We start from the raw sequence: 15,120 nt of genomic DNA, 5'->3' as shown, positions 1-15,120 counted from the left end.
GCAGTCACAATCACAGCGACAAGGACAGTGGCCAGGGCCTCTGGGCTTCGTGACACTAACCCATTTACTGCCCCAGCAAGCCCCCAGGCCCGACGCTTGCATGCCGAGGAGCAGAGGAGCACGCCAGGCTCATTCAAGCGGCTAGGCCCAGGGATCTGCACCCAGGCCTGCCTGACTCCAGGGGCCACACTCTTGACCACTGTTTTAAACGATTCCACTCCGTGCGGGGCACTATGCCTGTCCCCCACCCCGCTGCCCCCACAGAGGCATACCACTTCCCCCCGCCGGATGTGAAAGGACCCAGTCTTCGTCTTCTGGAACATCTTGGAGGTGACCTCTGTCCGAAGGCCTCGGGGGCTGTCTAGGGCCCGGATGTCCAGGTTGGAGCGGATTCGCTAAAGGAGGAAGGAGGTTGGTCAGTGCTCTGTGGGGGGCCTGGCTGTGCTCCACCCCAACCTCCAAGTGTGGCTGGCATCATGCGGGGTATCACAGAGCCTGCAGGAGCCAGGGCCAGGCCCAGGTGGCCCCTCGGGGCCTCAGGGATAGCCAGAGACCCTTCCTCACTGGTCTGTCTCAGACCCATTTTTCCACCATGACCCAAGACACCTTTTACCCACCCTGACCACCTCCTGCCCTGCCCCAGAAGGGCTCAGACTCTGGAGTCTGAGCTGCCCTCACATTGAAGGCCTCCTCCAGCAGCTCCACGATGTTAGACGAGTCCTCCTGCAGCACCCCCAGCGAGGAGACAGGGAAATAGGTGTGAAGCTTCTGCGGGAGAGAAGGCCAGGTCTCAGGCTAAGCATCTCCGTGAATCTGAATGGCTCTAGGATTCTTCCCACTTTGAGGATGGGGAAACTGAGGCCTGGAACCTGCTATGGTGTCGCAGAGCCTGCCCTCTTAGCCCCCGCCTGCTTGGGAGTTGGGGTGGAAGATGGGCACATGACCTTCCCTTCCCACTAGGGCCCACTTTGTGGGGGGGTCTAAAGGCTTTGGGAAGGGAGGAAGGAAAGAAGGGAGAAAAAGAAGGGAGGGAGGAAGGGAGGGAGGCAGAGGTGTCTGAGAAGCTCCATGGACCCCCTGCCTTGACCACCTCCCACCCGTGGGGCCCGGGCCCCGCACCTCATAGTAGCTATAGGAGTAGTTGGTGACAGCAAAGATGGGGATGATGTTGTGCTTGGCGAGCAGGCGCACCAGGGTGGGCACCGACGGGTAGTCCTGTGTCCTGTACTGGGTGTAGGTGCCCGTGGCATCCAGGTGGCACCGTTCATCGTTGCGGCTCACGATGCCAGCCAGCACATTGGCGCCGTCAGCCTCATAGTGGAAGGCTGACTCGGTGGAGAAGACCAGCAGGTGGGTGCTGTCCGGGCGCCAGCCAATGTCCCTCTGGGGAAGGCAAGGAGGGGCGTGCCCACTGAACAGGCTGCCTGCTGACACGCATCACGGCGTCGTGTAGGACGGGGAACGCAGGTCCCAACATGGGGCTGGGCTTAAGCCACTGGATTCACAGCAAGTGCCCTCATGAAAGATGCATATGATGGCACATGACTGGCTGACAACGCTGAGAAACAGGAGCCAGAGATGCGGCCCCCCCCAAGGAGCTAGGGCCACAGGCGTGCATCACACCTGGCTAATTTTTGTGTTTTCTGTAGAGACAGGGTCTTGCCATGCTGCCCAGACTGGTCTCAAATCCTGGACTCAAGCAATCCCCCCGCCTCGGCCTCCCAAAGTGCTGGGATTACAGGTGTGAGTCACCACACCTTGGCTCGCACTTTGTTTTCTAACCTAGTAATATGGGTATGTCATTTTCAAAATGAACAAATGGATGTACATATCAAAGAAAATGGCTTATTTGGATGCCCAGAACAGGTGGAGGCTGGGCAGCTGGTGGGTTCAGGGTACTAAAGATTCCAGAATCCTAAAGCGCAGGTCTGCCTTGCTAGCTGATACGAAACCAGGCTGTGACTGCTCAGGCCAGGGGACCGTGGCTCCCGGCACATCTGAACTCAGATTGTAACTGAGACCTACTCACAGAGTCTGAGCTTGTCTTAGGGCGAAGGGGTTGCAGGCTCCCAGGCTTTCCCTCAGGGCCTGTGAGCCTGGCGCCAGAGCAGGCCAGGGGGCAGCTCAGGCCCTTGCCCAGAAGTGCTCACCCCTGGCCTAGGCTGGCAGCGCCCTTCCCAGTGCCCACCGTGCACACAGCTGTCTGCAGGATGGCATCGAAGCCACCCTCAGGAGCATCCAGGTTGCCTGAGATCCGCTCTCCCTGCAGTTTATTCCGGAACTCATCCACATCTTCTGTCAGGCTGATGACGTTCTTGAAGGAGAAGGGGGGGTCACTGTTGGGCCAGGGCTCCTTCAGCCTGGGCAGAGGTGGGAGGGAGAGAGAGTGTCACGGGTGGAAGACACCGCAGACCCCAGTGCCCCCGGCTCGTTTCAACTAGAAGGAGAATTTTTTTTTTTTTTTGAGACCAAATCTCGCTTTATCACCCAGGCTGGAGTGCAGTATGCACGATCTTGGCTCACTGCAACCTCTGCCTCCTGGGTTCAAGCAATTCTCCTGCCTTAGCCTCCCAAGTAGCTGGGATTATAGGCGCCCACCACCACGCCTGGCTATTTTTTTTTTTTTTTTTTTTTTGAGACGGAGTCTCGCTCTGTCACCCAGGCTGGAGCGCAGTGGCGCGATCCTGGATCATTGCAAGCTCCGCCTCCCGGGTTCATGCCATTCTCCTGCCTCAGCCTCCTGAGTAGCTGGGACTACCGGTGCCTGCCACCACGCCTGGCTAATCTTTTATATTTTTAGTAGAGACGGGGGTTTCACCGTGTTAGCCAGGCTGGTCTTGATCTCCTGACCTTGTGATCTGCTCGCCTCGGCCTCCCAAAGTGCTAGGATTACAGGTGTGAACCACTGCGCCCGGCCAATTTTTGTATTTTTTAGTAGAGACGGGGTTTTGCCATGTTGCCCAGGCTGGTCTTGAACTTCTGACCTCAGGTGATCTGCCCACCCTGGCCTCCCAAAGTGCTGGGATTACAGGCATGAGCCACTGTGCCCGGCCGTAGAAGGAGAATTTTAAGTTGTGGGTGAGAGAGGAGTGGGGGTCACATGGCCCGGACCCTTGCCCACCCGAGGGGCCCACCCAGTCACTTACTTCTCAGGCCTCATGTCTGTCTGCGGGACGCTGACTTTGTCCACAAACTTGCCAAATCCAATAGTGTAGTCTCTGGTGAGCTGGCTCAGGACCTGAGCTGGATGTCAATAGGACAGACAGGGGATAGCTGAGCCCTGATGCCTGGCATAAACATGGGCCCCCCCACCAAGGGCTGGCTCAGAAGGGAGGAAGAGGGAGGTTAACGCTTTGCATGCTGGACAAAGGTTCATGCCCACAACATTGTCTGTTCCTATTTATGGATGCGGGAAATGGGACTGGGGGTCTGGAGTTAAATGCATACAGCAAGGGCAGGGTGGCTGGGAATGCAACCCAGCTCTGAGGAGCAGAAGCTTCCCCACAGCCTCCTGGCAGGGGGTGCCCTCCTTGTCAGGGCCAGATGGCTCCACTGCCCGCCCGCCCTGGGCCTTCTCATAAGTCCCCAGTGGTGAGTAGGGTCTGGCCGAGATTCTTCCCTTGAGAATGGAAGGGAAGGTTTTTGGGGGCTCAAATGTCCTGTGTTTCCTTCTGGGTGGGTGCAGCTGTCCTGAGTCTTGGCATCCCAAGCAGACGCCCACCCATCCCCCTCCTGCCCTGCCGTCCTCCCCTCTGGCCCTGCCGTACCCAGGTTCTGCCCCATCTTCTTGAGGTTGTCCAGATCATCGGACATGGAGTTGGAGAAGTCCATGAGGATGTACAGGTCCACGGGGCTCTCCAGGGGCTCAAACACCTCCAGCTCAAAGTGCCGCTCCTCACCGGGCCGCAGACGGACCCGCAGGCCCTGGGGGGACATCTGGCTGCGCCGCAGGGTGGTGTCAATCTGGGTCTCCTGCAGCCAGTGGAAGGGGACAGCTGGCTACAGGGTCATTCTGGAGGCCCGATGGGGGCCCAGCCCGGCCAAGGGGCACTATACACCCCCATAAATAGCCAGGCTGAGCATGGGGAGCCCCCACCCCAGTCCCCACACCAGGCACCTCTGTAATCTGGAAGCTGCTCTCCATGACCACGATGCTCTCTCGCTGGCAGCCCGTGGCCAGCAGCTCTGCCTGGGTGTTGCAGCGTCGGTCCCTGAACATCTGGCCAGAAGGACAAGGGGTCAGTGGGGGCAACACCCATTCCCTGGCTGCCCCAACCCCAGATTCATTTCCACCAGCTATTCCCGACCCTTGCCTGCTCCACACCAACCCGGGCCAGGTCCTCACCTCGTCCGTGCAGTAGGCGCAGTCCTTATCCACACGGACACACTCCGTGCAGCTCTTCACTGGGGCCTTCTTGCAGCGGTTTCCTGGGGGCCGGAGGTGAGCACATGAATGGGGAGGCACTCAGCAAAGGCAAGCACTTTCCCACCTGCACCCTCACCTGGAGAGGTGGGGATTCCTCCTTATGTTATTTATTTATTTATTTATTTATTTATTTATTTATTTATTTATTTTGAGATGGAGTCTCACTCTGTTGCTCAGGCTGGAGTGCAGTGGCGCGATCTTGGCTCACTGCAAGCTCCGCCTCCCGGGTTCATGCCATTCTCCCGCCTCAGCCTCTGGAGTAGCTGGGACTACAGGCACCCGCCACCAGGGAAGGCTAATTTTTTTGTATTTTTAGTAGAGATGGGGTTTCACCATGTTAGCCAGGATAGTCTCGATCTCCTGACCTTGTGATCCACCCGCCTTGGCCTCCCAAAGTGCTGGGATTACAGGTGGGAGCCACTGGGCCCGGCGTTATGTATTGAGTTTGGTTTGTTGTTGTTGTTGTATTTTTATTTCGTTTTACTTTATTTTTCAGACGAGTCTTGCTCTGTTGCCCAGGCTGGAGTGCAGTGGTGCGATCTCAGCTCACTTCAACCTCCGCCTCCCAGGTTCAAGTGATTCTCCTGCCTCAGCCTCCCGAGTAGCTGGGATAATAATAGGTGGGCACCACCATGCCTAGCTAATTTTTGTATTTTTAGTAGAGATGGGGTTTCACCATGTTGGCTAGGCTGCTCTCGAACTCCTGACCTCAAATGATCTGCCCGCCTCAGCCTACCAAAGTGCTGGGATTATAGGCGTGAGCTACTGTGCCTAACCTGCATTTCAATTTTATTTAGTTTTCAGATATGGTCTTGCTGCGTCACCCAGGCTGGAGTGCAGTGGCATGATCACAGCTCACTGCAGTCTCGACACCCCGGGCTCAGGCAATCCTCCCACCTCAGTCTCCCAAGTAGCCCAGCTAATTTTTTATTTTTTGTAGAGACAGGGGCTCCCTATGTTGCTCAGGGTGGTCTCCAATTCCTGGGTTCAGGCGATCCTCCCACCCTGGCCTCCCAAATTGCTGGGAATTATAGGCGTGAGCCACTGCAGCCAGCCCTTCCCTATTTTACAGAGGCTAGGGGTATGTAATCTGCCCCAGGTAGCAGTTAGAAACAAGCTGTGGTTTCAAACCTGGGACTTCCCACTCAAGCCAGAAGGACAGAAGGTGGGGACTGAGACAGTGGCACTGGCATACTCGGTGCTGGCACACCCTGGCCACCCCCTGGCCTGCTGCCTCCTCAGGTCCAGCAGATGGTCGTCAGGCTTCCCCATTACCTTTGATGAGCTGCACCTAGCACCCTTTTCAGGCACCTCCTCCATCACAGCTTGTGCCTCACAGCAAGACCACTGCCACACGGCCTGTCTGTCCTCTGAGCCCCCTCTAGGGTGAAGGGAACGGTGTCTTGTTTATCATAGTAGCCCTAGCACCCGGCACACCTGGCACACAGTGGGTCCTCAGTAACGAATGAAGTAAAACTCTAGATTTCCCCCTTGGCTCTGCTCAGTTAAAAATCACAGTGAGGACCTACTGTGTGTACCTGGCGTACACAGTAAGAGGTCCCCTGGGCTTCAGGCAATGGTGTGCTGGTCAGTGTTTAACAATGGCTGTGGTGGCCGGTGCGATGGCTCACACCTGTAATCCCAGCACTTTGGGAGGCCGAGGTAGGAAGATTGCTTAAGTTCAGGAGTTTGAGACCAGCCTGGGTAATATAGTGAGACTGTCTCTACAAAAAAATTGTTTTTAATTAGCCAGGCATGGTGGTGCACGCCTGTGGTCCTAGCTACATGGGAGGCTGAGGTGGGAGGATTGCTTGAGCCTGGGAAGTTGAGGCTGCAGTGAGCCATGATGGCATCACTGCACTCCACCAGGACGACAGAGTGAGAGCATGTTTCTATGTATACATTGAATTAAATACATAAATAACAACGGCTCTGGTCTCTGGTGCTTGACTGTAGCGTTTGCCAATTTCTGTGGTATAAACATTTCTGTTGTGATCTATTTCAAGCCACCAGCAGGACTCCCTCTGACAGACAAAATTCAAGTGGTAGGAGCTGGCTGCAGTGATTTGTCCACTAGTGACACTCAGAGAGCAAGTGACACGTCAGCAGTGCCTCTCTTCTCCAAATTCCTATAACCCTCTTGACTCCACCTCTGGGGCTTCAGTGCATCCTCTGGGTGCCTCAGTCCTGGGTGAGTGTCTCCTGTCTCCTCTAGACACAGCCTCCTTCACTCCTATTCTCAGGCCCCGTGGTCAGGGCTCAAGATTCTCTAGGCTGAAGAGCTTGGAGCCTCAAGTTTTCCAGCCCTGAAGGTAGGCAGTGGTCAGTTGCTGAATGGCCAAGAGTGTTTAGGTGAGACCCCGTGAGATCCTGTGCAAGGGCAATGCCTGCCCAAGCTATGACCCTGCCAGGAGGGGGCTGCAGGGCAATGTGGACTCACCCAAGGTCCCAGAGAGGCTGATGCTGATCAAGGCTGCCAGTAGCAGCCTGGCCCATGGGCTGGGGCGTGGCCCTGCCATCCTCTTCCTCCTGCAGAACAGCAACAATTGACACATAAGGCCTCCACAGCCATGGTCGGTGCCGTCAGCTTCCTCTCACTGCACAGCTGTGGGAACTGAGGCTCTGAGCGCCAGCGATGTGACCAAGGGCACCCAGCCGCCAGAAGCAGGGCCCTGGGCCTCTGACTCCTGGCTTTTCCGCTGCCCTGTTCCGTGCCATCCCTGCAGTGGCCTGTGCCCTGCCCAGGGAGGCCCCCTCCAGCCCTCAAGGACTCTGGTTTGCGAGTTTGTCCCAGTGCCAGGCCTCTCGGCGCTGGGCTCCCTGAGGGCAGATCTGGGTTTATTCTTCTTTGCCTTTTAGCTCCCAGTGAGCCTGCGTCAGGCTTGGCCATGACAGGGTCACCCAATGAGGGTGCCACCCTGAGAGGGGGCCACGGTTCTGCCTCCTGCTCCTTCTGTCCTGTCCCACTTACCCTTTGGTGAGGGTGGCGCAGCCGGGAGGAGAGGGGCCCCTCCCAATATCTGGGGCCTGGGGCTGCGCCACAGCTGCACGCAGTGGCTTACTGCACCGGGTTGGGTTCTGCAGTGACCGCCCGGCCCATCAGGGTGGGGTCTGAATCATCTGCCCTACCCTGTACTTCTGCCTGCCCCAGAGTTAAGTTTTCGGGGCCCCTGAGCTGTTTACCCTTTCACAAGTTAGCCCAGAGTGAGACACACACACACTGTGGCTGCCCCCGAGGCATCCCCGGTGGCTGTGAGTTCAGTATTAAACCATCCTAAGTCCTCAGCGGCCTTCAGGGCAGGCCTGGGCATCCCTGAGGCCCTCTAAGAGATGCTCAGCCTGAAGCCTGGACAAGAAAAGAGGCTGGCAGCAGAGCCATCCAGGCCTGCAGGGCCGGGGCAAAGGTGAGCACCGCGCCTCTTTCTCTAGGGCCAGGTCTCCCAGGGGCCCAAGCCTCTGCCCTGCCCACTGGCCCTCCCCATTGAATCCTTTCCCAGCCCGGTTTCTGGGGCAGTGGCTGCCCCAGGGTCTGGGGGCTGGGGTCCCCGAGGTGCTGGAGAGGCCCTTCTCAGGCCAAGGGCAGGAAGGCGTAGCCTGCTTCTAAGGCATGCAGCCTGGAGGAGGCCACAGCAGTGCCAACACATGCAGGGCAGACCTGTTGTGGCAGAGGGACCGGGAGGCAGCCCTGAGCCAGCAGGGAAAGGGTGGGGACAGCAGGGTTCCTAGAGGGAAATGACTTCCTTGCAGCCTTGGGGTGTAGGCGCCACACCCACATGCTACACAATACAGGCTGCAGGCTCAGGCCTCCCAGGCATCATTACACAGGCAGGTACACGCCCGGAGAGCTGAGCCCAGCTCTTCCTCCCACTGCCCCTGGCCACAGCCCCTCAGGCAGTGCTGATTCCCACACTGTGACTGCCATATGGGCCCAGGGCTTCACGAGATTGCTCAGTACAGGAGCCTGGCGGGGAGATGATTGCATTCTGCCCATTTCCCAGATGAGAGACCAGGCACAGAAGGCTGTGGAGCTTCCCCATCCCGCGGCCAGCACTGGGAGGGCCAGGACAGGGCCCTGCTCTGCAGGCCCTGCCTTTAACCTCCATGGCAGCCTCCACGCAGAGGCTACAAAATGGCAGTTAGAGGGTTGGTGAGGCACACAAGAGTGTTTGGCTTGACTTAACTTGTTTAGAAAGTTTTAAAAGTAGGAGCCAATGTTAGAAACAAGATTTCCCATAAAAGTTAGGAATTTCTGTTTATCATTAGATGCGTCATGATGGGCTGGGCCCAGCGCTTAGGACACCCACTCTCCAGGCGGCCCGGACCCCACCAGGCTGCCCCGACTTTATGTACCAGCAGGTCCCTGGAGTGTGTGACTGCCACCCTGAATGCTGTCACACTGCAGCACAGGCAGCTTCCCCCACACAGGGACACACACACACACACACACACACAGGCGCCATGCCCACCCACCCACAGGCTCAGAGCTACCCGGGCCCCCATCCCAATCCCTGGGGACTCCTCTGGGCACATCTGCTCCTGCCCACTATCCCCTCCCGCTGTCACATCTCCTCCCCTCAGGGACCCAGGCCCTTCCCTCGCCCCAGAGAGGCAGCTGGCCATAAGTCTGGGGACCCCAGGCCCTTGGCTATTCTGTCTCCCTGAGAAATCAGGGTTGAGTAGACAGACATACCTCCCCTCCTGTCCCTCCTTCGGCCCCCAGGATGGAGACTCCAAGCCTTCACTGCCAGTTCTGTTGGGGACAGCAACAACCATGCCACCTGTGCCTGGTCCTTGTCCTCAGGGTGTGGCAAGGCCATGGGGGCGGAGGAGGAGCCCTGTCCCTGCTCCTGGGAGGCACTAGGAGCCCCAGAGCCCCAGTCCCAGCCAGAGGGCCACCCCAGAGGCCAAGCCGTGGGAAAGAGGGCGGATGCTGCAGGAGGTGGCAGTGTTGGGCACAGCCCTGGGGCTGGTGGGTGAGGCCTGTAGAGCTTCCTGAAGGAAGGTGCCTGGGGCTGACTTTGGGAGGAAGGCAGGCCTGTGCTTGGCCAAGAGAAAAGGAAAATCAGGGACTCCCCAGCCCCAGATGGACTGTGGCACCGCACAGAGCAAGCCCTGCCTGGAGCCGGGAGGGCGTCTGCCTCTCAGGGTGGCTTTTAAAAGTAGGAGCCAATGTTAGAAACTACGAAATTTCACATAAAAGTCAGGAACGTGGGTTTATCATTAGATGCGCCATGATGGGCTGGGCCCAGCGCTCAGGGTGGTTTCTCCTCCACCTTCTTTGCAAACCCTGGAGGGGCCCAGCCCCAGAGGGCTGCCAGCCACTGGCCTCTGCCCACTTCTCCCGCAGGCGCACCCAAGGCGCTCCTCTGGCCTGGAGGTCTGATGGGCACCACCCTTTTCTAGCTGCCCTGCCCCTTGGCTACCAGCTGACCCCGGCGCACCCCGGGGAGGCTGGGCACCTGTCCTGGGCAGCGTGGACAGAGGGACCGGGGCCTGCCAGCCTTCAGGGAGGGGAAGGGGAGACAAAAGCCACCGGCCCTGCCCGACCAGCTCCCCTGCGCGGCTGCCCAGCTGGGGCGGGCACTCACCCTCTCCCGGCCAGCCTCAGCTGCTGCTGTGCGCCCGTCCTGGACCTACCTCGGGGCGGACTCGCTCCGTCCGCGCCTGGGCTGCCGCTAGGAGATGGGGCTGCAGCGCGCGGGCGAGCAGGGACGGTCCGAGGGCGGGCGCGGGGGTTGGGGGGGTGGGGACGGGGCGGGCAGCGCTTTATGGGGCGGGCGCGCAGGTAGGAAGGAGGCGCTGGTGAGTCAGACGGGCTGCATTCCTTCGCGCGGCGCGCACCTGTCGGGGCAGGAGCTGGGTGCCGCCGCCGGAGCCGGGTCCGCCCCCCGGAAAGGGCTGCGGCTCCCGCGGCGCCCGCCCAGCGCCCCGATCTGCCAACGGGGGGAGGCCGGGGGAGGAGCCACCGCTCTCCCTGTCCCTCCGGTCCGGCCCCGGGCGCGGGGCCTCCCCACCCCTCCAGGCTCCGGGCTCCGGGCTCCAGGCTCGGGTACGCGGACTGCCCTGGGCTGGAGGCAGCCTCTTAGCCCCCAGTCCGCACGGGAACCCTCCCTGCCCCGACTCTGGGCCGCGAGCCAACGCCGGGCTGTGCTGCTGCTGCTGCCCCGACGGTCGTCAGCCGCGTACCCTCCTCCCTGCTCTCCGTGCCAGCGCGAGGCATGGGCCCAGGGAGTGTCCCCGGCCCGGTCGGGAAGCCTGACTCCCCGTCCCAGCTCTGCTCTGCAGTTCACGGGGTCCTCTCAGCCTCCTACCCCCTAACCTCACGTTGTATCTAGAGAGAGATCCGAGGAAGGGTCGGGTCCTCGGTGCACCCTTCAACAAGCTACTTAAATCTCCTTACAACGTGAACGGTGATACCCTGGAGAGGCCAGTGCCGACCTGGCATGGATTGACACTCGATGCCTTGTTCCAGTTGTTCTTGACAAGCTGGTTTCAGAGCTGGCCCCTCCCTCCAGTCAGTCCTCTGCGAGCCGTCTCTCCAGTGCCACTGCTTACCACGGGGTTCAGGTCAGAGCCTCCCAAGGAGCTCCATGATCCCAAAGGGCTTCATTTTTCTTTTTGTTTTCTCTCTCTCCTTTTTTTTTTTTTTAGACGGAGTCTCACTCTGTCGCCAAGGCTGGAGTGCAGTGGTGCAATCTTGGCTCACTGCAACCTCTGCCTCCCGGGTTCAAGTGCTTCTCCTGCCTCAGTTTCCCGAGTAGCTGGGATTACAGGCGCCCGCCACCATGTCCAGGTCCACTTTTTGCATTTTTAGTACATCATGCTGGCCAGGCTGGTCTCGAACTCCTGACCTCAGGTGATCCACCTGTCTTGGCCTCCCAAAGTGCTGGGATTATAGGCGTGAACCACCATGCCCGGCCAGGGCTCCATTTTTCTCTAGCCTCACCGGCCAGCAGTGCCAAACACCACCAGACTGCTGACAGAGCCCTGTCCAAACCATGCGGTTTCAAGCCAGCGTGCTTTTGCAACAGGCTGGTCCCTTCCCATGACACTGAGCCGTTTATCCTTCTTGTCCTTGAAGACATTGCACCAACCACGTGCTAGAGAGCCTTCCTTGACCTCTCCACACCCTAAGCTGGGTTATGTGTCCCCATAACCCTTGGGCCATGGCTTTTTCATGGCACTTGCCACATTGGTTTGAAATGATGTTTAGGAATCTCTGCACACTGTTGGACTGTGACTCCAAGGGCAGCTACTCTCTAGCACCTAGCGCCATGCCTGGTGCATAGCAGGTGCTCAGTAAAAGGGTGGTCGAGCGAATGGGATCGTCACACAGCCTCCCTGAGCCTCCATGCTGTCATCTGTAAACAGATTCCTCCACTGCCACCTCTCAGAGTGATTGCGGGGGTGCTGGTTGCAAATGTGTGAGTCGCCACCTTTCCTGGTCATCTCACAGCTGTTCCGCACAGAGAAAGTGCTCAGAGAGGCTTGCTCCTGGATTTGAGGACAATGTGGACGGGGTCCCAGTTTGGTTGAAGCACTCAGGTCTGTGTGTGTCAGGCCAGCACAAGTGCCCTGTGGACCTGAGCCACTCCAACAGGCACCTAGTCCACCCCAAAAAACAGGAACATGGAGCAGGAGCTCAGAGAACAGCCAAAAACAGCCTGCCTGAGGGGCCTGGGTCTGCCAGCAGCACCCATTAGAGAACTAGGGGGTCATATACACCCCACTGTGGGTGGGGGCTGAGGCTCCTTCCTAGAGAAGACCCAGGTCCAGAGCTGGCGATGCCCCAGACCACTGGGCTCAGCAGCCCCTTCCTCTCTTCATTGCGAACCCTTCTGAAAATGACTAGGGGGCCTGGAGCCCTGTAGCAGCTGAGAGGCGAGATGTCCACCCAGGGAGGTCTCACTAAGATAAGCCATGAGCCTCCTTGGCTTCTCGGAGTCCTGGGGTTCATTACCTGGAGCCCACATGTGCACCTGGCAGTGGGGAGTCCCTGAACCATCTCAGATCTTGTGCAAACTTCAAGGCATATCTGATTTCAGAGTGTGGGTTTGCTGGGAGGGGAGCCTTAGCTTACACTGGATTCCCAAATAGGTTACTGGCCCCAGAAGGTTAAATATTGCATGTGATTTTTTTTTTTTTTTTTTTTTTTTTTTTTTGAGATGGAGTCTTACTCTATCGCCCAGGCTGGAGTGCAGTGGTGCGATCCTGGCTCACTGCAACCCCTGCCTCCTGGGTTCAAGCGATTCTCCTGCCTCAGCCTCCCAAGTAGCTGGGATCACAGGTGCCCACCACTATGCCTAGCTAATTTTGTATTATTAGCAGGGATGGGGGTCTCCATGTTAGCCAGGCTGGTCTCGAATTCTTGACCTCAGGTGATCCACCCGCCTCAGCCTCCCAAAGTGCTGGGATTACAGGCGTGAGCCGCTGCTCCCAGCCTGCATGTGAATTTTATAAAACTAAAATAAACCCCACTATCTCTGCAGCCTTAGGTCCAGAGTGAGGTTGGCTCATAGGGGACTTCCTAGGCTCTGCAAGAGAGCTGAGGCCCCTGGAACAGGACCGAGCCCAGGGACCTTGGATTGTTGCTCCTCCACTCCCCTGCACGCCTCATGTGGCCTCCAGTAGGTCAGACTTGTTCATTCATTAGTTCAATCATTTAGTCATTTTATGAGCATTTAATGAGCTCCTATGCCAAATGCTGGGGATATCAAGATGAATGAGACCTACGGCCTGCTTGCTTCATTCCCAGTTTAAACCAGGGGTCTCCAAAGTAGGCTGAGTATTCTCGAGGCAGGTGCTAGCTGAGACCCTATTCTTTTTTTTTTCTTTTGAGATGGAGTCTCACTCTGTCCTCCAGGCTGGAGTGCAATGGTGCAATCTCGGCTCACTGCAACTCTGCCTCCTGGGTTCAAGCGATTCTCCTGCCTCAGCCTCCTGCGTAGCTGGGATTACAGGCATGTACCACCATGCCCAGCTAATTTTTATATTTTTAGTAGAGATGGGGTTTCACCATGTTGACCAGGCTGGTCTTGAACTCCTGACTTCAGGTGATCCGTCTGCCTTGTCCTCCCAAATTGGTGGGATTACAGGCGTGAGGCACTGCGCCCAGCCCTGAGCCCCTATTCTTATACTTGAGAATGTACATTACTTATTGGTAGATTGGCACCTGTTTTATAAAAGAACAAGTTAAAGAATAAATAGACAGGGGATGTGTGATGGGAAGAGTCCAGTGACCTGTCTGGAGAGCCCGCATCAACCACATGTTCACGCTGGGGGCAGAGGCCTCTCCGGTGCAGAATCCTGGGATGTGTTTTCTCCTCAGAGCCAAGGGGTTGCTCAATAGGCCCCCTCTTTTTTTGAGACAGGGCCTTACTCTGCTGCCCAGGCTGGAGTGCAGCGCCATGATCAAGGCTCCCTGCAGCCTCAACCTCCTGGGCTCCAGTAATCCTCCCACCTCAGCTTCCTGAGTAGCTGAGACTACAGGTGTGTGCCACCAATCCTGGATACATTTTTAATTTTTATTTTGTAGAGACAGAGTTTCACCATGTTGCTCAGGTTGGTCTTGAACTCCTGGGCTCAAGCAATCCTCCCGTTTCAGCCTCCCAAAGTGCAAGGATTACAGGCGTGAGCCACCATGCCCCCAAAAGTTGAAAGAATACAAAAATCACCCATATTTTTACCAACTAGACTCAAGAGTAATATTTTGCTGTATTTATGTATTTGTTAAACATTTGTATATTTTTAAATTTGAAGTTGCACTTTTCCTGCCATTTCATCCTCAACACTCCAGCATGTCTCTCTCAAGAACAGTCCCCACGTAACCTCGATACCCCTGCATTTACCCTGCATTTTTAGGGAAACATAGTTCATTCCCAGTTGATTAAGGGAAGCTCTATTTTTTTTTTTTAAATCAGAAAGACACTTATTAAATGTAGAAAGGAGCTGGGCACAATGGCTCACACCTGTAATCCCAGCACTTTGGGAGGCTGAGGTGGGAAGATCACCTGAGGTCAGGAGCTCAAGACCAGCCTGGCCAAATGTCGAAACACCGACTCTACTAAAAAAAAAAAAAAAAAAAAAAAAAAATTAGCCAGGTGTGGTGGTGTGCACCTGTACTCCCAGATACTCCGGGGGCTGAGGCAGGAGAATCACTTGAACCCAAGAGGTGGAGTTTGCAATGAGCTGAGATCACGCCACTGCACTCCAGCCTGGGCGACAGAGTGAGACTCTGTCTCAAAAAAAAAAAAAAAAAAAAAAATTTAAAATTAAAAAAAAATAGGGCCGGGCACAGTGGCTCATGCCTGTAATCCCAGCATTTTGGGAGGCCGAGGTGGGCGGATCACGAGGTCAGGAGATTGAGACCCTCCTGGTTAATATGATGAAACCTCGTCTCTACTAAAATATAAAAAATTAGCCGGGCGTGGCAGCGCGTGCCTGTAGTCCCAGTTACTCGGGAGGCTGAAGCAGGAGAATGGCATGAACCCGAGAGGCGGAGCTTGCAATGAGCCGAGATCGCGCCACTGCACTCCAGCCTAGGTGACGGAGCAAGACTCCATCTCAAAAAAATAAATAAATAAATAAAAATGTAGAAAGGAAGGTAGAAACAGAAAATTGCAATTTTTCAGCCCCCAAAATGATACAGGCGCCCGCCACCACGCCTGGCTAATTTTTTGTATTTTTTAGTAGAG

The 15,120-nt window shown here is 56.8% G+C and overlaps 1 protein-coding gene across 8 annotated transcripts in view; it reads right to left on the bottom strand.

Annotated features, from left to right (window-relative positions):
• Positions 1-10,299, bottom strand: part of ITGB4 (integrin subunit beta 4) — a 37,074-nt gene extending 26,775 nt beyond the window's left edge. For 4 of the 8 annotated variants that reach the window (XM_030827326.1, XM_030827329.1, XM_030827331.1 and 1 more), the window contains exons 1-10: positions 10,064-10,299; positions 6,867-6,955; positions 4,346-4,428; positions 4,118-4,219; positions 3,768-3,972; positions 3,147-3,243; positions 2,189-2,360; positions 1,120-1,383; positions 679-768; positions 273-395 (exon numbers count right to left, since the gene is read on the bottom strand). In XM_030827326.1, the coding sequence (XP_030683186.1) occupies positions 273-395; positions 679-768; positions 1,120-1,383; positions 2,189-2,360; positions 3,147-3,243; positions 3,768-3,972; positions 4,118-4,219; positions 4,346-4,428; positions 6,867-6,945 (1,215 nt within the window). In that variant the 5' untranslated portion in view covers positions 6,946-6,955; positions 10,064-10,299. Of the gene's footprint in view, positions 1-272; positions 396-678; positions 769-1,119; positions 1,384-2,188; positions 2,361-3,146; positions 3,244-3,767; positions 3,973-4,117; positions 4,220-4,345; positions 4,429-6,866; positions 6,956-9,116; positions 9,177-10,014 lie in introns of all 8 variants that reach the window. The other 4 variants (XM_030827327.1, XM_030827328.1, XM_030827332.1 and 1 more) reach the window with 4 other exon arrangements.
• Positions 10,300-15,120: the final 4,821 nt, after the last annotated feature.

This window comes from Nomascus leucogenys, chromosome 14 (genome assembly GCF_006542625.1).
Source record: "Nomascus leucogenys isolate Asia chromosome 14, Asia_NLE_v1, whole genome shotgun sequence".
In the NCBI taxonomy this organism is placed as follows: domain Eukaryota; kingdom Metazoa; phylum Chordata; class Mammalia; order Primates; family Hylobatidae; genus Nomascus; species Nomascus leucogenys.
Note: the sequence above shows the minus strand (reverse complement) of the source record. Positions and strands in the feature narration are given on the sequence as shown.